Genomic DNA, 27,050 nt, shown 5'->3' with positions numbered 1-27,050 from the left:
CATCCCGTCAGGATCTTGGAACCCCGCCGTATTGTCCGTCCATGTCGGCGGGAAAACACATCGACATGTTTCACAACAGCACGCAGGCGACATGCACTTGGCGGCCTTCACTTTGGGTGAACAGAGGTGAGTGAGCAGCAGCGTTCTCACAGCTTGCCTGTTGTTTACAGGCCTCCGGGTCATCAGGAGGTGGGGGAAACTGATGCCTGACCCTGCAGGCAACTGCTGAGGGGTGGGGGGTGTCTAGGGGCAAGTGCTGGCCAGCCTCGGAGGTGACTGCTGAGGGGTCGGGGAGTGTCTGGGGGCAAGTGCTGGCCAGCCTCAGATGCGACTGCTGAGGTTGGGGGGGTTCAAGAGCTGCCCTGGCGCTGCATCCCATGCACAGGTGGGGACAGAGTAAATGAGGGAAGTGGCCACCATTACGGAAACCTGTATAAACTGACCATGCCTCCGCATCTGAGACAGCCACAGTGATATGATTGGGGTCAAGCTCCTAGCCTGCCTGCCCACCCATGCAAGCAACACGGAGGCACCAAAGGGTCACCAAGCACTCCATACCTTACCCCCTCCCCCCCGCCCCACACCCCCCAAGCACAGACTTCAAGTCCACCACCACTTTATTGGAGCACGGAGCAGTTGGACTGCACACATTGAACAATCTCCTCGCCAACGCTGGCCATGTAGCAGTCACTGCTGGAGGCACTCACAGCCCCTTGCAATCTCAGCATCCCGGTTTGGACCAGTGTCCCCCATGTCACAGGTTGACAGGGCAGCCATACAGCGCACTCATCTCTGGCCATCTGAGAGGTGACCAGCGCTCTCCGGGAAGCATTAATGAGCAGTCACACAGGGCCAGGAAAGGTGCTAAGTACAGCCATGATAACCACACCTGTCTGTCTTTAATGCTGCAGGAAGATCACGTCAGGATCATGGATCTTGGTGACCTAGCTGTATGCCTGATGGCCTACAGAGACCGTAGAAGACAGAGGTGAGAGTGACTGAGGCACCTGGCTGTGCAAAGGCAGGAGCAGCAACCTCATGAAGAAGGGGCAGCAGGGGCTCTCGCACTCACTGCCCAGGAGCGACAGCGAGCCTGGCAGTTGGTGCCTAGCAACACCCAGGGTCTATATACGCCGCCTGCCATTCCTGCAGATGATTGAGAACCAGTGTCGCCAATGACTGTGCATTTCTAGGGACCTGGTGGCTCACATCTGCCACTTACTGCAGGACTTGGCGCCAAGGGGACATGGAGGGCATCCCCTGCCAGTGACTGTGAAAGTGACCACGGCGCTCAATTTCTATGCCAGTGGCTCCTTTCAGACCTCTGTAGGTGACCTCTGTGGGATTTCACAACCCACCACCCACAAATGCATCCATGAGGTCACAGATGCCATCTTCTCCATGGCACACAACTTTGCGCATTTCGCCCCGGACCGGGACAGCCAGGATGCAAGGGCCATTGGATTTGCCCTGATCTCGGAATTCCCACAGGCGCAGGTGCGATTGACTGTACTCATGTGGTGCTCAGGTCTCCATCACTACACTCAGTGGGTTTCATCAACCACAAGGGCTTCCACTCACTGAACGTGCAGCTGGTATGCGACCACCAGAAACGCATCCTGCAGGAATGCGCACGGTTTCCAGGAAGTGTGCACGACGCCTAGATCCTGAGTTGCTCTCAGTTCCCTGCAGTCTTCCAGGATCCACAGAGGTTGTAAGGTTGGCTCCTTGGGGACAAGGGTCACTCGCAGAGGCAGTGGCTGATGACACCCTTGCGGTGGCCTCAGACTGCAGCAGAGCGACGGTATAATGAGGCTCATGCAGCATCTCGCAATTTGGTGGAGCAGACCATCGGGATGCTGAGGATGCGGTTCTGGTGCTTGGACCGATCTGGTGGAGCCCTGCAATCCAGTCCACAGAGGGTGTAACGCATCGTTGTCGTCTGCAACGCATCGTTGTCGTCTGCTGCGCCCTTTACAACCTGGCGCTGCAACGGGATGAGGAGCTGGCTGAGGAGGAGATGGTGGAGCTGCATGTCTCCTCCGATGAGGAGGACATTGTTGAGGATGAGGATGAGGGGGCCCCCGGTGGTGACAGTGACGGGGATGAGGCTCTTACACTTTCTAGATGAGGCAGGCGTACTCAGGAGGCCCACATAGCTGCCAGATTTGTGGAGCATGATGACGACATGTAGTGAGGTGTCCCCGTAGGTCCTCACATCGCATTTGTGAATGTTTCACTCCAGCCTGGCTTATCTCAGTGCCAATACCCCCTGAGAGAATGCTCCTGTCATGGAGACGCAGTGGAGGCCTTAATAATCGCTTGATCGCAGGAGGATGATGACAACATGCAGTGAAGACACTCCATAGATCTTCACATGGCCTTTGAGAATGTTTGTCTCCCGTCTGGCCGAGTGCATCTCGCTTGCGCACCATGATCAGGGCCATCTCAGAGATGCAGCCATGAAAATTTGGATGCATCTGATGCTGTGTCTGCCTTCAGCACCTCAGCCCTTAAGTAGCTGGTGTACAGCATCATTGGTCACGGATGCTGGTGTGAAGGGGGCCAGTCCCACCTTAAAGGTGCTGAGAGCACACAGATAGTATGATAGAAATCTGTGACACCTGCCCACTACATTCTGGCAGCAGTGACCAGCACTGCCAAGGTGCAGGCATCAGTAATGTTTCAAGGGAATGTGAGGCTGAACCATCACTGTGGTCTGAAGGCCTCACAGAGCACGAGGAAGAGGCCCTGGACTGAGATACCTGTCTTTTATCTTGTGCAGAAAGGTTTCACATCTGAGTGACAAGGATAATGCTCATCAGAACAAGGAGCCATAGGCAGGAAGACATTCTTGGGAGTTTGTTGATAATAGTGAACATTATCTACAAGTAATTAACATCCATGCCCAGGCTGTGCAACTAATTCTCCTTAACCTCCTCCTGGGCTTGGCCAAGTTGGCCATTAACAGGTCCAGGCAGAGGGCAATCGAGGGGGTCGTCCCACCCGACTGTTTGCCCCTCTTCCGCGGCTACGTTCGCAGCCGGGTGTCCCTGGAGAGGGAGCACGCGGTGTCTGCCGGCACCGTCGAGGCCTTCCATGTCCGGTGGGCACCGCGGGGACTGGGATGCTTTATCGACCCCCTTAATCACATTTTGATTTGATGTTTGTAAGTTTTCTTTAAACTTTGTCTTTGGTTTTACAGCTACCCTAATTTAAGGACTATGTTTACTTTATCCCTCATTTTGTTAATTTAGTTTATTAGGTTGGCTTTAAAAGAACTAATTCTCCTTAACCTGCTCCTGGGCCTATCCAAGTTAGCCATTAACAGGTCCAGGTAGTGGGCAATCGAGGGGGTCGCCGACCCAACTGTCTGCCCCTTTTTTGCAGCTACGTTTGCAGCCGGGTGTCCCTGGAGAAGGAGCACACGGTGTCTGCCAGCACTGTCGAGGCCTTCTGTGCTGGTGGGCACGGTGGGGACTGGGGAGCTTTATCAACCCCTTTAATCACATTTTGATTTGATGTTTGTAAGTTTCCTTTAAAATTTGTCTTTGGTTTTGCAGTTCCCTAGTTTAGGGGCTGGGTTTATTTTATCCCTCATTTTTGTTAATTTGGTTTAATTGTTTGACTCCGAAAGAGTTAATTCTCCTTAACTGTCCTAACCCTGCCGCTACGTCTTGGTGCTCCCTGGACATCCACAGTGGAGGTGGAGGCAGCCTGTTGACTGTAATGTCCTGTCTGTGATGACTTTGGCAGGCGTCCTCTGGAGGGCCAAGACTTGGAGGGCCCCGGCCTGCTTTCAGGGTCCTGCTGTGTGGCAGAGGAACCCTCCTCGGCCTGTGAAGCTGGATCTGCGGAGGTCACAGGAAGAGGGGAGTCAGATGGGCCGGTCACTCCCAGAGTCACCTGGCTGGATGCCCCAGAGCTTGCACCTGCTGATCCTCCTCCCTATGGGTGCCCGAGGGCCCTGGCTGACTCCATGAGTAGAAGGGGTAGCTGGAGTGAGATCGAGCTGCCTAGCACCCCTCTCCTGTATGCACTTTTGGAGGCCAACTATGGCATCAGCGATGGAGTTAAGCCTGCGCAGCAGTGCAGGAGTGACATCTTGGACCAAGGCCTCCATGGCGGCCGCCATCCTGCCAGTATTGACGTCGGTGCTTTGACTTGCCAGTGCTATCACCACAGACTGAATGCGGACCGACTCCTCCATCATGCCTTGCAATCTGAGGAGTGCAGCGGACATCCCTTCCTGATGTTCTCGAGCTTGCCTTTGCAGCCCCAGCAACAGCGCCATGACCGAGTCCAGAGGCTCGTCATCTGACTCGGACTCAGCAATGTTCTGGCCTCCCGCAGTCCTCTGAGTACCGGGGACCTGGGATGTCCCTGCCTCTGCCTGCTGTGGATCAGAAAGTGCGATGTGCTCACCACATTGCGATCCCGAGGCTACTCTAAATCTAGGTCCCACAGAGGCGTGTGCCTCTGCGCTGGTGGACGGTGTGGGTGAGCGCTGTGACGGGACTTCAGTGAGGGTGCCTTCAGATTCCTCTTTGGAGCTTGATTGGAGGCTCTGGGTAGTGGACTCCGTCTGCTGCTTCCCAGCTGTGCCTGCGAAAGCAAGGGGAGATAATTAGTGCATGGCAGTGGCCTGTGAAAGAGGACACATCACTCACGGCATGGTTATCTGGTGGATGTTGGACTGCTGGATCCTCACTTGGTAGAACAGCGCTGACCTCACTGTCAGCACAGGAACTGTCCGGTCAGCTGGATGACTGTTTTCAAATTCTGTGAGAATTTTGAATTCCGGCATCCCTCCACCTGTCTGCGACCTTTCCCTCCTATTGTGAGCCAGTTTGTCCAGCATGGATAGCGATGGGGAGAGTGTATCAGGTTGCCTGCCGGGCCAGATGATAAGTATGCCCGGCCTGTGTGAGTGGCAAGTGGTCCCATGAATGGGATGAGGACAATAACGGTGAGTGTGAGAGAGTGAATGGTGATGTCCCTTGCACTGGCAGTGAGTGAGGGCCCTGTGGGTGTGTGATGGGTTTGTGAGTGTGAGAATCGGGAGTGATGAAAAGACTGACTTACCCTGGCGGAACGGAGGAGATCATTCATCCTTTTGTGGCACTGGGTGACTGTCCTCTTCTGAAGGGTGTTGGCACTGACCACCACTGCCACCGCCTCCCAAGCCAGGTTGGCGACATTGCTGCCCATCCTGTGGCCAGAGCGGGAGTAGAGCACATCCTGGTGGGCCTCCACGGCATCCGGCAGCTGCTCTAGGGACCCATCATTGAACCGGGGGGGCTACAGTCTTTTTGCCTTTGCAGGCCACGTCACCCAGGCAACAGTGGTGAGCTGATGGCAATGAGCGCTTTGCTGGCGGCTGCCTTTTAAAGATGGCGGCCAGCGTGATGCAACAGCCGGGGGATGGCAAAAGGGCAAATGAGAGCCTGCCCGCCATGGAAACGGTGTGTTTCGCGAGAGTGAATATATAATGAGGCGGGCTCAGGAAAATATGGCGTGAAAACCCACCGATGAAAATGGACTCCATTTTACCCGCCCGCTACCGCACTTAGTGCAATTATGAGAAAATTCAGCCCAAAGTTAACGTTTCAAGGCCGTATGACCCTTCTTCAGAGCTGAAGAGAAGTGGAAATGTGATGAGATTTATACTGTTTAAGGGGGGTGAGGCAGGTGGAGCTGGATAGAAGGCCAGCGATAGGTGGGGACAAAGGAGGGATTGATAAAGATGTTGTGAACTAAAGGACAAAGGGATTGTTAATGGTAGTGGCTTGTGCTAAAAACAGGTGCCAATAGTGTCGTAAAGGTAAGAAAGCAGAATGTGACTATAGCAGAACAAGGATAGCTTTGTGTGAAAGAACAACATTGAACAAGATGGCTCTGTAGGGGATGGGGTGGGGGAAGGGGGGGATAGAAAATGGGATAAAAAAGGGGAAAAAACTGCAGATAAATGAATAAAAATAAAACAAGTGGTAAAAAATAAAAATGAATGTAGAAGAAAGGGGATGAAAAAAGGGGATGAGGATGGAGGAGCGAGTTCATGGTCTGAACTTGTTGAACTCAATGTTAAGTCCAGAAGGCTGTAAGGTGCCTAATTGGAAGATGAGGTGCTGTCCCTCCAGTCTGCTTTGGACTTCACTGGAACATTGCAGCAGGCCAAGGATGGACATGTGGGCATGAGAGCAGGATGGTGTGTTGAAATGGCAAGTGACAGGGAGGTCTGGGTCATGCTTGCGGACAGACCGGAGGTGTTCCGCAAAGTGGTCACCCAGTCTGCGTTTGGTTTCCCCGATGTAGAGGAGACCACATTGGAAGCAGCGGATGCAGTAGACCAAACTGAAGGAGGTACAAGTGCTTCACCTGAAAATAGCGTTTGGGCCCTTGGACAGTGAAGAGGGAGGAGGTAAAGGGGCAGATGTTGCACCTTCAGCGATTACATGGGAAGGTGCCGTGGGAAGGGGCTGAGGTATCAGTGGTGATGGAGGAGTGGACCAGGGTACCGTCCCTACGGAATGCTGACAAGGGGGGTGAAGGGAAGATGTGTTTGGTGGTGGCATCATGCTGAAGGTGGCGGAAATGGCGGAGGATGGGCCTTTGAATGCGGAGGCGGGTGGGGTGAAAAGTGAGGACAAGGGGGGATCCTATCATGGTTCTGGGAGGGAGGGGAAGGTCTGAGGGCAGAGGTGGGGGGATGGGTCAGACATGGCTGAGGGCCCTGTCAACCACAGTGTGGGGAACTCTCAGTTAAGGAAGAAGGAAGACATGCCAGAAGTGCCATTTTGGAAAGTGGCATCATCGGAACAGATGCGACAGAGGCGAAGGAACTGAGAGAATGGGATGGAGTCCTTACAGGAAGCAGGTGTGAGGAGCTGCAGTCGAGGTAGCTGTGGGAGTCAGTGGGCTTGTAATGAATATTCTGCTTTCTTACCTTTATGACACTATTAGCACCTTTTTTAGTACTAACCACTACCATTAGCAATCCCTTTGTCCTTTAGTTCATGACATCTTTGTCAATCCCCTCTTTGTCCCCACACATCGCTTGCCCTCTATCCAGCTCCACCTGGCCCACCCCCCTTAAACAGTATAAATTTCATCACATTTCCACTTCTCTTCAGCTCTGAAGAAGGGTTAAACGGACCCGAAATGTTAACTTTGTTTTTCTCTCCACATATGCTGTCAGAGACCTGCTGAGTTTTTCCAGTATTTTCTGTTTTGTTTCAGATTTCCAGCATCCGCAGGATTTTGCTTTTATCTTAGTATAATTCAGTTTCTTTATAAACTAAATTCCAGACTTATAAGAACACAGGAACTGAAGGCCATTCAGCCCCTTGAGCTTGTTCTGCCACTCAATTAGATCATGATGGATCAATATTTTAATTAATCTACCCACTTTGGTTCCATATCCCTTAATACACTTGCCTAGCAAATAGCTACCCATCTTCATTTTGAAATTTTCAATAGACCTACCCTAAACATTTTTTGAAAGAGGGAGTTACTGATCTCTACTAACTTTTGTATAAAGAAGTATTTCTCAACTTCACCTCTGAACGGTCTAGTCCAATTTCAAGGTCTTGCCCTTCTACCTTTTCTGGAGACCCAGGGCAGAACTTCCAATTCTGGGATTAAGTCCCATGGTGGGGGCAAGAACAGGAGGAGCTTCCTGCCATGGAAGCAGGTGGAAATTCACGCAGTATTGCATGACACTGGCCTAACTAATTATACAGTTGGGGGCTTCCTGACGTTTTGCTCAGCAAGGCAGGTTGGATGCCTTGTGCCCTGCCACCATATCCAGGTGCCATATTTGAAAGGCACCCATACACCAACTGACCTACCATTGAAGATAGAAGATCCACCTCCTGGAAACACCTGAAGATAGAAGATGGATCTCCTGGAAGATCCTGAAGACAAATGATCCACCTCCTGGAAGCTGCTGCAGCTTGAAGATCCACGTGATTATGCTCCACCCACTCATTGCTGCATGTTTTGTTCCAGGGTCCACAGTCACTGGAGACTGCCATCTTCCATCCCCGACTTCAGAGGCTGCTCCAGGCCTTTAGGTAAATCCCAACATCTCCATATCACGTTGGCCCAGACGCGTTCTGGACCAGCACGATATACTGCTGGCGGCGCAGACAATCAGGTGTGGGGACGATTCCAGTTGGGCATTCATCTGCATCCATTAACTTGATGTAAATGGTTTCACACTAGCTTCTGGCGATTTTTCACTCCTGTTGCATTGCTTCTCTGCAACCTGCCATTAAACCAGCCACAGTGGGTGTCGGGGGAGAGGCTGGAAAATTCTGCCCCTAGAGTTTAAGTGGAACCATGTTGTTAACTAAGCTAAATTTGAGCAAGAACTTGACTTTTCAATCATTACAATAGCTTCAATTTACTCAGTTAAACTTCTAGTTACTGTTGTTAGATTTAAGCTAATTGAAGCTTTCAGTCTGTGTGGCACAGTTATTGTTGTCTGGTGTGGAATATGGCTGTCACTTGATTGACCCTACTAAGTTCATGACCAATAATTAACAAAAACGAGTCAGAATGCTGGGGAGAAAAATCACATGCAAGGGCACAGAAGCTTTTTCTTCAGATTTGTTAAACAAAGCGATGTATGATTATGGAGTAGACATGTTTCTGTTTCAAGCACCCGGCTAACATCAATTACTCTTGGAGTATGTTGCAGAGTAAAACTCCCTTTTAAACAGCTTTGGCATCTTGCTGACACCAGAATGACAGAATAATGCATACTCAAACAGGGGTAATGACAGTTTGTTCACTGCAGTTGAAAAATAACCACCTTAAGGGCCTATTCCAGGACAATCTGCCTCTACTTGGCCAAAGATCAAAAGAGTTTACACTTATTTTAGGATGCAAAAAGAATAAATTATTTGTTGACAACAAACAAATAGACAACAAATTACACCGTGGATGTTCATAACTTCTTGGTCTTGAATTTATATTTCTTACTTGACCAGTTAGCCTGAACAGGGCCAAATGTGAACCAATTACCATCTGCCTCATTGAAAATGATCTACTTCTATAATCACTGCCCTCTGTTTAAATGCCCTGTATAGGGGCTGAATTCACAGAATAATAACCAACCACCTGGGAAAAAGATCATGGTAATTTATCACAAACACCAGTGTAATTATATAAAAAGGTGCCAACACTACAATAGTATCTCTTGCATTCATATAACAGCAATCTCACCTAAGTGTTTCAAGGTATTTCATGTGAAGAAATATTTTTGAACTGCAATGGTTTATTATGCAAACAGTATTCAATTAACTACTCAGGTATCACATTGGAGGCTGTTTTCAGCAACTCAGCTGAGTTAATCACGAACCTCATGTAAACCAGAAGCTGTGCCTAAAGCCTGCTTCCAATAAATAGATATCACGTTCCAAAACTCGGCCAAACAATTCAGTACATAGGCCATCAGCTGTATCTTTCATTGAAAAATGGAAAATTTTTGTTTTCTTCTTTTAGACCTTTCCTGTTGCTCTTATTGAATATTCCTAAAGACTTAAATATGGACAGATATTTAATGTATATAAAATCAGTACAGGCCCATTGATATCCTTGCTACTTCTATTTTGTAGATGATGATGGCATTTGATCAGGGATAAAAATAAATCAAACACGGAAGACAGCTTCAAACTCTTTCGAGTTATCAGCAGTCACAGATTGCAACTCTTTCGAGTACAATCACAGTTCTTGGTTTTTCCAGGAGTGGGACATGAACCCACAACCCTCTGATTCAAAGGCGAGGGTGCTATGAACTGAGCCACAGCTGACACCTCCGATGACATCTTCAAGTCAATTAACTGGTGCAGGGTACCTAACAGTCAATGATGATTCTTAGCCAATCAGTGTGAGTTCAGATTTGACTTGTGATTCACACAGCAAAACATAACACAATTGCTTTTATAGAGCTATTCGAACATGCAAAGCATGAATACGAGTAGATATAGAGGATGTGACTATTACATTTACAAGGATGTTGGATATGTATTTGAAAAGATATGGGAAAAGGACATGGAAATGGGATGATAGTAGCTCCAGTTTAAGAGTTAACACAGGCCCAATAGGCTAAATGGCCTCCCTCTGTATTGTATTTTATGACTTCATATGTAATGCAAAGTGTCATTGTACTGCCACCTAGGCCACTTTTAATAAAACCTGTCTTTTATATGGCACCTTGCATGACCTCAGCCTGTGTCAAAGTGCTTTACAGCCATTAATTAATGTTAAATTATAGTCATTGTTGTAATGTAGAAAATAGGGCAACCAATTTGCACACAGTTAAGTTCCCAAATACAGCCACGTAAAAATGACCAGATAACACTTTATTAATGATGTTGATTTAAGAATAAATATTAAACAAGACATTTTGAAATTTGAATGTTGAAATGAATGCCAGTTAATAAAGCAGTGGGTTTTTTTGTACAATTACACAAAATCATGTTCTTTTTTGGAAAAAAATGCTTGTTACATCACTTGTAATGGAATTTAGTTGAGGGTGTTAGAGATTGTGGGAGATATAGCATTCAATGAGATCTGTAACACAGAGGAAACTGAGGGAAAAGTACTACAGCTCCTGGACCACCTCGTGGATTCTTGGGACATGCACAGTACTGAGAGATGTATTAGGGAAAGATTTCCTCTTTGCACTATTTGAAGCAAAATCATAATCACATTCTAAAGATTTCTTATAAATAAATGGCTTAATCCTGTTTCTATGTTTTATGCCAATGAAAATTGCACAAGTGAGTGACGCTGACCACTCATATTGAGATGCTCATATAAATTGTTCTTGTGTCTTGTTGACAATGTGTGTTTGCATTCAGATGGCAAATAAAAGGAAAGTCTTCTAACCTTTAGTTTTTACCCATTTCTTTCATTAAGATGCCAAACCTATTTCCAATTAAATTGTTCAACTGATAATTCCTGATAGTTTGTCAAAACAGCACTGCTTATGTAAAACTACTCAGATAGTAATGCTAGTGTGTTTGACATATTGACAAGTAAAATGACTATAAAATTATTTTCCACTTTAAAAAAAATACTGTTTATTCATTGTGAGTCCCAAATCACTCCTCAGAATGTAAAGCCTTTCCCAAGATAACCAAAACTTGTCCACAATTCTTTTAAATTATGGATCCATTCATGAGGTTTTCTCTTTGGCCGTGTGAGTACGCAGGTGGTTGCCAATGACGGAAGAATTGACAAATTTCTTGCCACAGATATTGCATTTGTATGGCTTTCCACCAGTGTGAATGCGCTGGTGCGTCATTAGGATGGCAGCAGTGCGGTACAGTTTCTTGCAAACCTGACACCTGTACACCAGCTGCTGGCTGTGGATACGCTGATGTACTTTCAGGCTTGAGTTTGAAGTATATTCCTTGCCACACACAAGACATTCAAAGTGCTTCTTCTTGGACTGAAGAGTTTGGAAAATGGGTTGAGACATCTTCTCAAGGCAGCTTTACTCACAACTGGATTTTCACACAGGAGGGCACGGGATCTTCAGTATGTAACTAATAATTCTCTTCCTTTTAATTGAAGAATTCCAACTCACTTCTCTAAACACTGCTCAAGGTCTTCATATCCAAAGTTTTCTGGTTGACTTCAAACCAATTCCAAGGGAACGCCAAATTTGGAATTGTTTCCTGTTTTGAAAAGGAGCTAATTTCTTTCCAGTACCTGGAATCAGAATTTCGGAGTCTTAACTGAATTATATAACCTGCAGTAAAAAAAGAAAACCACACATTTTTGTTATATAACTAAAAGCAGATATTGCACATTTCCTTGTTAGTGAACAAGTGTTTTATCCACATGTTGAGGATATTTAAGATTTTCCTCAGTGGGTCAGTGTGCCCATTGTGCGACCCAGAGCCATATAGACCAGAAAGATTGCAGGTTCCATTCCTCATCTGTATTGAGTTTGCTCATTTCACCTAGTAAAGTAATAAGTTTCAGTTCTTCTGGTCTAACAGGGTTAAAATCAGACAGGATTTCTGCTTCTGACTGTTATCCAGTGATTAATGCTAGAAAATGTGTGTTGGCTGATTGATTTTGATTTTGATTCACTTTCTGGCCAAACAACCCACTGGTGCTCACTTTCCAGACTCGCATGTGGTCACTTCTGGAGGTTACCAATAGAACTACATAGCTCAGAGCTTCCAGTAGAGAAGGCAAATGGGGGTGGGATTGAAAGGAAGTGAAGAGCATGATGATTAGTGGATTGTTTATCTGTTCTGTACATGAAGCTCCGCTTCAACACACAGCTTCATATTCTCAATCAAATTGTCTTATTTTCATGAATAGACATATAGCATAATTATTTCATCGTTCCCTTGTTTAGAGTCTCCCTGAAAGATTTTGTATTCATATAGAACCTTGTCACACAGCAGCTAATTTACATCACAAACTGCAATGACATGATTTAGCTAACTTTAACCTTTTGGTAATATTGGCTGAGGGAGGTTGTTGTCCTGGGAATCCTTGATCTTAACTTTTACCTGAGCCTCAGGAACTGGCAGGTGGATCTAATATTTCATCCATAAAACGGCGCCTCCAACAAAGCTCTACTTTCTCAGTACTGCACTGGTGTCCACTTTAGTTACATGCTCAGGTCCATGTATCGCTTGAATACTGTGGGTGTACCTACACCACATGGACTGCAGTGGTTCAAGAAGGCAGCTCACCACTACCTTCTCAAGGACAATTAGGGATGGGTAATAAATGCTGGCCTAGCCAGCGACACCCACATCCCATAAATGAATAAAAAAAGTATGACTTTCTGTCTCTGAAGTGAGAGGGCCATCAACCAAGCCAAGCTGACAATGCTGGGATCAGAGGACAGGTTGAAGGCCTGCTCTTGGACCTCCAGCATTGTTCCTTTAGTAACCAGGTACAAGGAGGTTCATGTCTAGTTTAGATTCCCTGACATAAAGATTCTAGCAATTGCTTGGAGTCTTCCCCTTTTTTAATGTATTTTTTCCATACGTTCCCTCTTTCCAGCTGACCTGTATTGTCTACATTCTCCAAAAGTTTGTTACCCGAGGGCCATATTGGATTCAGTGACTCCTACTGAGATTAGTGCATCACCCTTTGCAGCTGGATTCTTCAACTGACGCAACTGCCATCTCCTCACCTTTTAAACCTCTCTCCCCACATTCCAGAACCTGCCACCTTCAAATATCAGAATTCTATCCTGTTAGCTGACAAGAACTTACCCCTCCCCTGCCCTTAAGGGTAAGCTTTGTCTGTTCTACAGTTCCACATCTGCCTGCAGCCCTCTGGGACCTATCACAAATGTTTCATTTTTAAATGTCCGAGCATTACAGCCAGGACTTCCTGATCCAGTGCTTCTGATGCAAGCAGGGAGTTCATATCACGAAATGGGACAGCTGCTGACATAGGGTCAGACCATTACTGCTAAGTATTAGAAAGAAAGGTGCAGGGAGTGAGGATATTACATCTGATCAACAGACTATTCAACTGTGGATGGCACCACTGCTGAAGCAGGAAGTCCACACCGGCACACTCTTAATCAGGGGTCAACAGCTAGGAAAGAATAAGAAGCAGAAACCCTATGATGGTACAGGAGGGAGGGCTTCAGATTCTTGGGACATTGAGACTAGTTCTGGGGCAGGTGGCACCTATTCAAAAGGAACAGGTTGCGCCTCAACAGGGCTGGGACAAATGTTCTCATGGGGAGGTTCACACAAGTGTGTGGTTGGGGAGGGTTTAAACGAAATTAGCAGGGAAATGGGTGCCAGCATATAGAAGTAGAAAAGAAGAATAAGGTGCAGAAAGGAGTACCATATTAGATAGGGACAGACTAAGAAAGAATATGAGGAATACAAAGACATATTTAGAATACATGGACATAAACAAACAAAGTGTGGTGAATAATGTTGGTGAGCTATGGTACAAATAGTCATATGAAAATATGTTGTAGTGGCAACAATGGAAATGGGGCTTAAAATTAATTAGGTCCGGGCACTTAATATTCAAAGGTATGTGCCTGAATTTTCACTCCCAGCTCTGCAAACCCAACTTGGGAGAAAGTGCCCCAGATGGTCTGTTTTTCATTTCAGGGGTGGGTGTTAACAGGATTCTTGCCTGTTGCCCCAGGAAACAATTCAGTGGCAGCACAGTGGCTCAGTGCTCAGTGATCCAGCATTTTGTCCCAGCTGCAAAAAAAATCAAAAAGCAAAAAACAGCCCTCACCCCCCACACACTCCCCATGCTCCATCCATGCCAACCCATGCCACCTCATGCCCCCCCACCCATGGCCCCTCATACCCTCCATGCCAAACTATGTCCCTCCATCTACCCCCATGGCCCTTTATAGCCCTATGCCAAGTTAGTGCCAACTCATGTCAACCCATGGGAAGATGTTTATGGTGTTAAAAAGGGAGGATGTCCTTGAAGGAACAAAGATAGAATCCATTTGGTTAGAGTTGAAAAGCAAAATGGGGATGATCATTCTACTGGGGGTATTCTATAAGCCTCCAAATAGTGACGGGGAGATAGAGGAGCAAATCCACAGGGAAATTACTGAGCTGTGTAAGAACTATAGAGGATGTTAGAAGATGTTAATTACCCAAATATCAATTGGGATATTGTTAGAATAAGGGAAATGAGGGGGACGAATTTCTGAAATGTTTTCAGGAGAACTTCCTTGACCAGTATGTTCTCAATCCAGTCAGGAGGAGGCATTGCTGGATCTGGGGCTGGGGAATGAGATGCGTTCAGTGGACCAAATGTCTGTCAGGGGGACACTTGTGTAAGATTGTATTCCCAGTGACCGACTTAAAGGAATCGCACAACAAAATTTTAAGTTTTAACACTTATACCATAACAAGCAGCCTAAAATCAACATTGACAGAACATTATTTAGTTAGCAACTAATGCTCTAAACTACAGAACAGGTATGCCTTATTAGTGTCTTAACACGACTGATAACCCCATGCCACATTTATACATTACAAAACGGTCTTCGTAGAATTGCAATCTTTACATGAAACAGTCTAAAGTCACTCTCAGCTTCCAATGAGTTCACGTCTCCCCGTTTCACTGAGTTGCAACACCCAATGACCGTCGAAAACCACTTCCCTCAGTCTCCTGAGGATTCCTGAACTGATTTCCAGCAGCAAGGCCCACTCCAGAGATTCCTTCCCCTGGCTACACCAGGATGAACCTTTCAGGGTCCTTAAATTTCCATGGGTTCCATCTCTTTGGCCTTTTCCCTCTGTTGACCACAGTAGCTTCCCCCTGTCTCTCTCTCTCTCCCTCTCTCTCTCAATGGGACTTGTGCTCTCTCTGTTCCATGTCTCTGAGACAATAAGTTTGCAATAGCAAAAATATCTGCCTCTCCCTTTGTGTTTAAGTGTTGAACCTGGCATATGGATTTCAATATCACTTGATCTAGGTCCCCAGCCCTCATGTTAACCAGGCCACACAGGCTTGTGCTGGTTGAATATTACATGACCCTCTTATTTACCACATTTTACCCTGAATTAATGAGATAGCTTGAAACATAACCATTTTATAAAACCTCACATTCATAACACCTTAAAAAACACAGAAAATTCTGGAATACTTAAGGCAGGCAGCATCTGTTGGGAGAGAAACATAGGGCTGAATTTTCCCCCCGTTGGGGGAGTTGTGCGGGAGCGAGCGTGAACCCAATCGGCGCCCCCGATTGGGTCCACGCTGCCATTTTACGTGGGCGGGCCAATTAAGGCCCACCCAACATGACACTCGCCCGGAAGTGCTGAGCGCCCTCTGTGCAGGCTGGGGGGGATTTCCTGAGTCGGAGCCTGCGCTCTCAGGGAGATCAGTTTGATATTTGAAAATTTAAATAAAGGAAAAAAGAAACTTTTAAAATATGTCCCCTTATGTGACATTGTCACATGAGCTGGGACATGTCAATGAATTTTTAAAATAATTTTTATTGAATTTTAAAACATTTTATGAAAGCTCATCCTGCCCGTGGATGAGGTTTCATGAAAAATGTGAAGGCCGCCTGGGCTCTTCACCTGCCCGCCAGCCTTAAGGTTGGATGGGCAGCTCATTTAGCTGTTTTAATTAGTTTTCAACAGGCCTTAATAAGCTGCGTGCCCACCAAACTGAAAATCTAAATGACGCGCGGTGACGTCGGGACACACGCCTGACATCACCGCGCGTCATTTTATGTGTTGGTGAGCGGGCCCCGCCCCCGGTTGCTGACCGGAAAATTCTTCCCTGATAAATTCAATGGACCAGCAGATTTATTTCTTTCCATCTTTTTGTGCATTTGTAGGATTTTCTAAGGTGCTATATAACCAATAGATTACTTTTAAATTGTAGTTGCTGTTTTTATGGGGGTGTATTTTAGTGACCCTGCAAGAATGAGAAACATGGTGGCCAGGATTTTACAGTTGGCATGCGGGGGCGGGCCCAACACGCCGGCGTGTAAAATGATGAGCGATGACGTCGGGTGTGTGTCCCGACATCACCATGTGCCATTGCGATATTTCGGAAGGCGGCGCACTATGAGGATGGAGGCACACCCGCCATTAATTAAAGGGCCAGTTAAGGCCCTTGAGGCAGCAATTGAATTCGATTTTGCGCAGCCCGTGCGATTTTCAGGGCATCGCACAGGCGCAACAGGCAGGTGGGTAGGCCACATTTTCAAAAACCTCATCCACAGGTGGAATAAGAGGAATGAGTGGGCTCGCTAATATGCTTTGTTAGAACTTTAGATTATTACTTACTGCTATTTGCTTGTGTGAACAGGACAACTTCATTTCGCTTTAGAGCTGCTTTAACAGAAATAACAGGCCTCAGTTCAGGACTCTGGAGGAGTCATAGCACTTGGGACCTTCCAGGTATCAGACAGCCTTCCTTTACCCTGGGAATGGGGATTGTGGCCTCTGCTGGAGGCACCTCCTCTGAGGAGGAAGAGAGCGCCAGAAGGGGGAGGAGGCCAGGTGTCCCTATTCAGCCTCCAGAGGAGCCACCTGTGGGAGGACAGGGGCAGGCACAAGGGGCGCAGGGCCAAGAGGAAGTGCAAGGCGGAAGGGGCCACAGAAGATGCCACTATCCCGCTGCCAGGGTTTACAGGTGGCGATGCAGCTACCTTAATATGTCTGAGGTGCAAAGCCGAAGGAGACTGCTCCTTTCAAGGGAAACAGTGACCTCCATCCGTCAGATGATTGGCCCTGAGATCAGCTCAAACTGTACGGGTGGGCACTCCATGCCAGTGGCGCTGAAGGTCACGGTGGCCTCCAACTTCTATGCCTTTGGCTCTTTCCAGGGGTCAGTGGGTGATCTTTGTGGAGTCTCCCAATCAGCTGTCCGCAGTTGTGTCAAGCTGGTGACAGACGATCTGTTCAGGCGTACATTGACTTTCATTCACTACCACACGGACAAGGCCAGCCAGGCAGAGCGAGCCAGAGGCTTTGCTGCGATTGCTGGAATCCCCCGCATCCAGGGTGCAATCGACTGCACACATGTAGCCATCAAGGCACCAGTGGGTGAGCCGGGAGCCTTCATCAACAGGAAGGGCTTCCACTCCATGAATGCGCCGAGTGTGTGATCACAGGATGCTGATTCTGCAAGTCTGTGCAAGGTACCCAGGCAACTCCCATGACGCTTACATCCTGAGACACTCCCAGTTGCTGAGGCTCTTCAATGCTCCAGCCCAGCTTGATGGATGGCTGCTGGGCGACAAGGGCTATCCCCTCAAAAGTTGGCTTATGATGCCTCTCCGCCACCCAAGATCAGAGGCCGAGCAGAGGTACAATAGGAGCCATGCCTCCACAAGGACGGTAGTAGAGAGAACCATCAATCTTCTCAAGATGTGTTTCCAATGCTTGGACCGTTCAGGGGGCGCACTGCAATGCCCCACAGATCGTGTGTCACTGATAGTGGTTGCATGCTGCGCTCTCCACAATCTAGCGCTGGAAAGTGGGGATGCAGTGGAGGAAGAAGAGGTTGACACAGCTGCTCTGGCAGCAGACGATGAGTTCAGTCATGAGTCCGAGGATGAGCACGCTCAGGAGAATGCTGAGAGGATAGACGCTGACCTGGACAACCTCCAGGGAGGCAGAGCAAAAAAAGAACACCAGTGATAAGCCTGTGTTGTGCCTAAGGTGATTTATGTTTGCGTTTGCAGGTGCTACGTCTAGGTTCTCCCCTCTCGCTGGCAGCGGCATTGGAGACAGCCTGCTCACTCTGCTGTCCTGTTGGCCTTGATGACCTTGGCGAGCGTCCTCTGGCCCGTGGAGCCTGTGCTGGCCCCGCCTGGGAGGGAGCGGTCAGTGGCATGGCTGACATCTCCCCAGTCGCCGTAGCTTCATCAGATGCCATGGTCACTGGCAGAGGGGCAGAGGAGCTGCTGCCCTCATCCAGAGCGCCTTGAGAGGAGCCCGAAGAGACAAGCAGCTTGTACGCCAATGTCAGGTCGCTTTGAACCTCTCAGCTCACCATTGATGGATGGGCACCTAGCTGGGATACTGGGTGCCCAATTCATCTCCCACACTGACACTGACCACCTGAAGTCATTGTCGGTGTGATGGCTTGCAGGTCTGAGCGCATCCCCAGGAAGCCCTGATTGAGCTCCTGGAGAAGCCACTCCATGAGAGTCGCCACTCTCTCCATGGAGGAGGCAGTGCGCTCAGCCATGAGGGTCATTGTATTGCTCATGCTCCGCATGGACTCCTCCATCACAGACACCATGGCCCGCATTCCCTCATGTATCTCCGCCAGATCCTCCCGCACACCCTGCTGGACTTCCAGTATCTGCTGCCTCAGGGACCAGTCCAGAGGTACATCATCAGCCACTGACTGAGCATGTTCCTGGTCCCCAGCAGTCCTCCGACTGCTGGCGCCCTGGGCACACTCTGCCTCTGCCTGCACCTCAAGCAAGTGTGAAATGCCCTCACCGCTTTGCACCGAGATACTAGCCGACGACCTTATTCCCACTGAGGTGCTGGTATCTGCACTGATGTCTGCCTAGCTGAGAGAGTGTGACGCTGGTGCATTTAGATCCCCCATGTCCTCAGTGGTGAGGGGCGGTCCTTCAGGCCCCTGAGCCCAAGGGTCTACTGGTGAGCCTGAAAGAAAGAACAAGGTCATGTGATTAGTTGAAGTAGCTACGCTGTTACTGTGCATGCCTGGCACCCGGATCAGGGTACCCTTGTCTTTCCATTATCAATGGGGATTCCATGTTGGAGACTCAAATCAATATGCAGACAACAGTAGAATGGTTGCAATGACAGACATTCTGACTTCAGTGAACTGCGCTCTTACCTCCCTGTGGCACCCCAACTTCACCGCAGCCGGTTGATCTAGGCGCATGGTGCCTCTCCAGCTCCAGTGCCTCCTGCTCGCATCTGATCAAGATTAGAAGAGGGGCAGTCCTCCACCAGTCCGCAGCCTCTCTGCGTTATTGTGGGCTCTCTTCTCCTGAAAGGAGAGAGGAGCATTGATTAGTCCACCCTGTACCTGTATTGCCATTGCAGCCTGGTCAATCCCACTTGAGGAAAACCTTGCAGGGCTCAGCCGATTCGTGACCTTGGAGTCGCAAAACACTCATTCCAAGCAGCCAGGGCTCACCCCCTAGATCAGATGCTGCCTCATTGACAATTGCCACTCACAGCCTATGAACTCCGAGGTTTGGAGTGGGCGCACCTAACTGCTGTGCTAAGTGACCCAATTGAACACGGTACTCACCCTTCCCAATCACAGGAGGTCATTAAACCACATGCGGCACTGCGCCCATGTGCACCTCACCACATCATGGGAGCTGATCCGTGATGCCACCTCCTCCCAGGCATTTTTGGTTAAGTGGGGGGGGCCTCCTCCTCCCGTCCCTCGGGACAAGGATATCCCAGTGTGCTGCCACCTCCTCCAGGAGGGCAGCGAGGCACTCATCTGAAAACCTCAGGGCCGACAGCCCCGCCAACCTGCCCTCCACCTGCCCTGTTCTCCAATGACGTGCTGCATCCGTATTACTCTGCAAAGTCAATGGCAGCCTTCGCATGGCTGCCTGCGCCGTTTTTGAATAGGCCACTGGGTCACCATTGGACCCGGCGGACATTGAGCTCTCGCCCCTGCCCGCCCCTTTCTGCTGATCCCGGAGATGCGCATTACGCTGGGCGGGCCTTCATTGGCGCACCTGCGTAAAATGGTGGTGCACACCTGATCACGGGTGGCAGTCGGATTCCCGACCGCCCCTGCCCGCTCCCGCCGAGCCTGCCCGACATGGGAAAAATTCAGGCCATGGTGTGTGGGGTGACTTAATTAGGTGGGAGCTGAACTTGCGATTTGCCAATGGCAGGTTGAGATGCAGAGATTAAGTCAGCGGCGTATTTGTAGTATGTTGGGCATCATGCCATCCTGTGACAAGTTCCTATTTGTAATGCATTTGAATACCATAAATGCCAATTAGCATAAAGCTTATTAAAATTAAATGCTAACTTCAAGATAAAGTCAGCAGCGCACGAGAATCTCGTGGCACTTGGTTCAGGTTCGCTCAAAAGTGGAGCAGGAGAATGGCAGCTTGCATGGAGGTTCCAGTCTTGCAAGGACGAGTCAATGGTGAGTGAGGAGTGGATCAAAGGCATGGAGGAGTGGAAGAGAGATCCAGGGGAGGACAGAGGGTGGCATCGGGGGCAGGGAGGAGTGGAAGAAGAAAGGGCCTTGCATCCTGGGGGTGGTCGAGAAGGGGAGAGGTAGTTGGGAACAGTCAGTCAAGGTAAGAAAATAAGGGGTCTAAAGAGTCCATGCGTGCCCATCTCAGATGTTGGCTGGCAGAGCCTTTACAAAGAGGACTTTGGATCCCCCCACGACATTTCAATTCTCCCTACTGAGAGTGATCTTGGACAATGTCCTTTATAATGCATAGAAAGGAGAGCCAGCTGAGTCTGTAAGTTCAACAATGCCCCACAGAGTGGCGAATACAACGATGATCACTAACATGAACATTCAATAAAGACAGAATTAAAAAACATAACATTGTTTCTTCCACAATAAAGAAATGCCCCCAACTCCCATGTAACTGTCAATGTATGCCAACCATGAGGCGTGCCAGTACATTTAGCTCTCTGACTAAGCTAGTCTCAACAAATAATGATGATGCACACATGAACAAAGTGAAACCTATGTAATGTGAAATATTTATGTGAAATTTAAATTTGATAGGCCGCCTGTACTTGCTGCGTTGTCAGCTAACGGCGGGTTTCACCACTGAAAAGCTTCCCCCCACCACGTGATCACACATATCTCCCATTCACATCACTGGCACTTAAATTTTAATTGTCATTGTGTGGGAACAAGCAAAATGCAAGAGTGGAATTGGCGCCCATTTCCTGTTGCTCTGTTGGGAGTAGCATGCCACAGTTATAATTCCTCCCACGTATGCAACTTATGCACAGCAGTGACCCACAAACACCAAATAAAATGAATGACTAGTTTCATGAACATAAGAAAATAAGAAATAGGAGCAAGAGTTGACCATTCAACCTGTTGATCCTCCTCCCCCTTTCAATAAGATCATGATTGTAATAACTTGCCTTTTGGCAGTATTAGATTTCATTTGCCATTTGTCTACCCAATTGAAAAGATTGAAATCTAAGCTGCATCCTCAGCACCCCCTGCACTCTCTATTTTAGCATTGCCTGCAACTTTAGCAAGCTTACAATTTGTTTCTATTAATTAATGTTGCTGAGAAAGGTCAGGGGCCCAAACACTTGTTCCTTTCTTTGCAATTGAGGTTAGGCTAATAAACACATGGGGCAGAATTTTATGGCCCTGTTTCGGCAGGGACGGGCCCGTGAAATGCGGCACGCCGTTATAAACCCCATTGACGGCTGCGGGAATGTAAAATCCCACTGCCGTAAAATTCTGCCCATGTTTTTTTTTGCCATCCTTGCGCCATAGCATTTGGCTGAGATATACTGAGTGGTGACCTGCTTTCCTCCATAGTACTGCTGAGTGGAGACCTTGCTGGCTATCTGACCAACTGGTGACTGTACTAGTGAACAGCTTACTTCACTGTTAGGTGGGTGGAGGGCGCTGGAGCACTGGCATTTTGAAAAATGTTACTGATTAAAATTGAAGGAGCAGTGAGGAAAGATAGAAACTCGGGGTGATCAAATTTTTTCCCACGAGAGCATGCCCACAATTTCTGGATTTTTTTGCTGTGCAATAGCACTTGCTCTATTAATTGTGAAGAAAATGAAAGAAACACACAGAATGGATTAGTTTGAGAATTGTGCTTAACTTCCTGAAAATATCAGGCAGCTGGCAATAAGAGTGTGAGGTCATATTCACACAAGTGTCAGCGCAAATGTAAAAATATCACAACAGGAAAAGTCTACCTGATATCAAAAGAATCTGTATGCTGATAGCAGAAGGTAGAATATAGAAAATTAAATAATGAAGAAGTGCTTGTTTTTGTAAGAGCTGGTAAGATGTACACAGTCAGAAATCAGTGTTCCAGTTGAAATGAGCAATTGATCCACAAGAACAGTATATTACATTACAAACACTCAGCAGTTTCAAGCCACTGAATAGTAGTTTTATTTTGGCCATTGGCTTGCATTCACATGGACATCAGTTGCAGTTCTTTAAATGAAAACAAAAGTAAACCTATATTTATATTAACCCCTTTATATTAAAATGAGCAATTCTACCTCTAAACTCTGTATTCATATCTGTCTTTCAGGTAATGAATGGAGAAATTATTCTGTTAATTGCCAGCAGCCATCCAATGGTGTATCTAAAGTCTAATTCATTGCAGGGCCCTGAGGTACAACATAGGGTTACTGCAAGTGGGAGGAAGGTGACCCAGACCATACAATACTCTTCTGTGTCTCCCTTAGTTTCAATCATTTCAGTTTCTTTCCAGTTTAGTCCACATGCCTCTTACTGTGCCCACTGCACGCTTCTGGCCCGCTTGAAGCAATCAGCTCATCCTGACAGCAGCAACTTGTATAGTGGTGCACTGCCAGTTTAGATGGCTATTAAATTGCATTAGCAGATGCCAGGAATTTCTTCAATGCAGATTTAACGCCCACCTATGTAGTGAATATGCAATAACCTCCCGCACAACATCTATTATAGTTCTGCAGTACTCTGACATTGGTAGAATATCTAACATTCTCCTAGCTGCAGTTGTGGAATGTCAAAGGATTATTTTTATTGAGTACTTCAGTAGAGCAGCTTTATATTTCTACATTGTTTGCAAATTTCTACATTAACTGTTGTATTTATGGTTGTTCTTACATTCCAAGTTTTTGAGACGATCATCATTGCTTTCAGCGTGTGACTGATGCCAGGCAAATCTTCAGAGAGTTGTTAACTGTGGCCATGGTGAGTAAAACCATTCATTGTGATGTTATGTACAACTTTTGAAGCACATATTGTGAGAAGTCACTTAAACAACAGGAGCATTGGAATACTGTTAAATATTTACTCAATAAAGTAAAAACAGTCCTTGAGGATCCTAAATCATCGAGGTCAGGAGGAATTTCTGCAACCTCTACTGATGTGATGGCAGGATTCTGTCAAAGGGAAAAATCATAGTCATCATGATTTTATGATTGGCAGGCCCACATTATATCAGCAGCGTTAACATGTTCTGAATAAAATACAGCTATTTGACATAGAATACAGCCACTTGATGCAAATATGATTTTGATCAATTTTTAAAATCAAACAACAGCACTGATAGTAGAAGCTGCATGAACATGCCTCCTCTGTCAAAGTGTCCAGGCAAATTTCCCCCTCCCTGAAGCCCTGTAATGTTTGCGCCTCTAAGTCTAGATCAAAGGTCACTTCTTACCGATACTGTCATGGACAGATGCATCTGTGGCAGGCAGGTTGGTGAGGACGAGGCCATGTATGTTTTTCCCTCTTGTTGGTTCCCTCACTACCTGCCGCAGACCTAGTCTAGCAGCTATGTCCTTTACGATTCGGCCAGCTTGGTCAGTAGTGGTGCTACTGAGTCACTCTGGACATTGAAGTCCCCCAGCCAGAGTGCATTCTGCACCCTAACCATCCTCAGTGTTTCTCAGTGTTCAAAATAGAGGAGTACTGATTCATCAGCTGAGAGACGGTGGTAGGTGGTAACCAGCAGGAGGTTTCCTGCCCATGTTTGACCTGATGCCATGAGACTTCATGGGGTCCAGAGCTAGTGTTCAGGACTCCCAGGGCAATCCCCTCCCAATTCTATACCACTGTGCCACCACCACTGATGGCTATGTCCTGTCGGTGGGACAGGACAGACCCAGGGATGGTGGTGTGTGGGACATTATTTGTAAGATATGATTCCATCAGTATGACTATCTCAGGCTGTTGCTTGAATAGTCTGTGGGACCTTCCTCCCAATTTTTGGCACAAACCCCCAGATGTTAGTAAGGAGGGTTTTGGAGGGTTGACAGGGCTGGGTGTGCCATTGCCATTTTTGGTGCCTAGGTCAAAGTCAGTCGGTCCGCTCAGTTTCACTCCTTTTAGGACTTTGTCATGGTTTGATACAACTGGATGGCTTGCTAGGCCATTTCAGAGTCAACCATATTGCTGTGGGCCTTGCGTGACATGAAAGCCAGACCAGGTAATGATGGCAAATTGCCTTTCCTAAAGGGCATTAGTGAACCAGATGGGTTTTTATGACAGTTGACAATGGTTTCATGGTCACTATAACTGAGACTAGCTTTTTAATTCCAGATTTATTAACTGAAGTTAAATTCCACCAGCTGCCCTGGTAAGATTTGAACCCATGGCCCTGGGTCTCTGGATTGCGAGTCCAGTGACATTGCCACTATGCCACTACCTCCCCTTAATTACAGATATACTATGAAGAAAAACTGTCACATTAATCACAACATGGTTACTTTTCCACACAGTAGATGTGTAAAATATCAGTTGCTCCTTTGGAATTGCTGACAATTTTACACAATGATGTTCAGGGGAACATTATCTCTAGAAGCAATACAGTGTTTCAAATAAGTATCCTGGCTTCAAGGGAACATTCTATTCAGTACAAAATGTTGCTGGTGGGCAGTTTCACTCATGTCGTTAAACATAGACCCATATACCTCTGGGCCTGAATTTTTCCCGTGTTGGGCGGGCTCGGTGGGAGCGGACCAGGGCGGTCGCAGACCGACCGCCGCCCGCGATCGGCTCCGCACTGCCGTTTTAGGTGGGCAGGCCAATTAAGGCGTAATACATGAGCGGTAGAGTGCTACCTGTGCGGGCGGGGGTAGGAGGGAGAGTCGGGTCCAGCGCTCTTTCGTGCATGCGTGCGAAAGAGCACTTCAATCTCCCTGAGGCACGGAGCTTCCTCAGAGAGATAGAAGCACTTTAAAAAAATAAATAAATGCAATAAAAATTTAATGAAACATGTCCCCTCGTGTTTGTATTTTTCAGAAAAAGTTTTTGTTTAATTTGTAAAAGTTTTAGGAAACCTCATCCCGCTTGGCTTATTCGCCTGCCCGCCAACCTGAAATTCAGGCAGCGTGAAATTCAGGTTAATTACCTGGTTAATGGCCTATACAGGTCTATCAATTATTGGCGGGTGCGCAGCCAACTCTGGCGCGCGCCTACCGAATGAAATATCGTGAGATAGCATGGTAGTGTTAGCAGAAACAGAAGAGCGGCCTACATGTTTACTTGTACTTATAGGAGTGTCTGGTTCCAGAATCCTATCCAAACATCAGATTTCAACTTGCCACACTGTGAGCAGCTGATGCCACAGGTTCCTCTGTTTGCTCTTTAAGTTCCAGCTTCTCATTGGAAAATTTGCAGCCTTTAGTTTCAATTTCTTTTAATTTTCCTCTCTAGGCTTAGTTATTGAATAATTTGGGAATCTATGAAATAGCTTTACTACTTCACTAACCTACAACATTGAAGGATGGTGACATTTCTCTTTTAATGAAAAATGGGAGGATGCCCTAACCAAAATTTCACCAATTTCAGAGATGATTTCCAAAATTGCCCTTTCTAAAACTGAGAATTCCTACAATTTTGTTAGTTAATCAATTCTTCATCCCAATTGATAAGAAATATGATTGATTTCAGCACTGTAAAGAAGATGGTAATCTAGTGTACTTCCATGCGAATACTTTGCGGCCGATTTCTGATCTGAACCTGCTTTAGTTTTAGCATCGGTAAGGCTGAGATTGAGAGCTGGACCTAACATGAAATGTAAGTATATAAATGACAACAGAAAGGGCTACTGTATCGAGAACATTAACTTCAGGTTGCTGTAGGTGGGTGAGAAACATACTGTGAAAGCAGCGCAAAGGCTGTTTAACAAAATTTCTGAAGAAAAGCAAGTACCCGAAGACTTACCCGAAAGGTAATAAAGATAACAATAGTGAAAAAATTTACGAGCAAATGCAGCAATTTAAGAAGAATCATCTTATTGAGTACACATGGAAAAGTATTTGCTTAGTCACTGCAAATGGGTGCCGTATAAAAGACACATTAGTTTTAGACCAGGACAAAGAATGATTGATCAACTGCTAGTGATGACTCCAATTGCAGAGGAATCTAAAGAATAGAACTTCCATTGTTACAAACGCTTCATAGGTTTTAAATAGACAATTTTTTCAGTATTTTTTTCTGGCAAAGACACAACAGGCAGAATGGCCCCCTTCTGTGTATAAGTTTTGTTATGTTTCTATGTTAACATGGATAGACTTGATGCTCAGGCCAACTGCACAGGCCAACAATGCAGACTCCTGCTCCTTTTGCCATGGGAGAAAGATCATGGAGAGAAATGCAAGTTTCTGACTTGTGCTGTGGAATCTGTCCTGAAATGCACTGGACACATAACAGGGCCCTAGAAGCTCCAGTATATTACAGGATCACTTCTTCCAGTGATTCAGCTGGTTATAAGTGAGACACACAGAACAGGTATATTCCAGGTTAATTTGACTATTTGGCTGCTTAGTTGATTTCACAGAAGATAAGTTCTCAGTCTGCTTTGGGCCATCTGAGAGTGATGGCACATGGAGGACTAA

General features: G+C 47.0%; 1 protein-coding gene across 3 annotated transcripts in view; it reads left to right on the top strand.

Annotated features, from left to right (window-relative positions):
* Nucleotides 1-27,050, top strand: part of LOC144689579 (filamin-A-interacting protein 1-like) — a 448,849-nt gene that overhangs the window by 83,408 nt on the left and 338,391 nt on the right. For all 3 annotated transcript variants that reach the window (XM_078556768.1, XM_078556769.1, XM_078556767.1), the window contains exon 3: nt 23,347-23,397. In XM_078556768.1, the coding sequence (XP_078412894.1) occupies nt 23,395-23,397 (3 nt within the window). In that variant the 5' untranslated portion in view covers nt 23,347-23,394. The remainder of the gene's footprint in view (nt 1-23,346; nt 23,398-27,050) is intronic.

This window comes from Cetorhinus maximus, chromosome 14, assembly GCF_964194155.1.
Source record: "Cetorhinus maximus chromosome 14, sCetMax3.hap1.1, whole genome shotgun sequence".
Lineage (NCBI taxonomy): Eukaryota > Metazoa > Chordata > Chondrichthyes > Lamniformes > Cetorhinidae > Cetorhinus > Cetorhinus maximus.
This window is presented reverse-complemented; position numbering and strand designations above follow the sequence as displayed.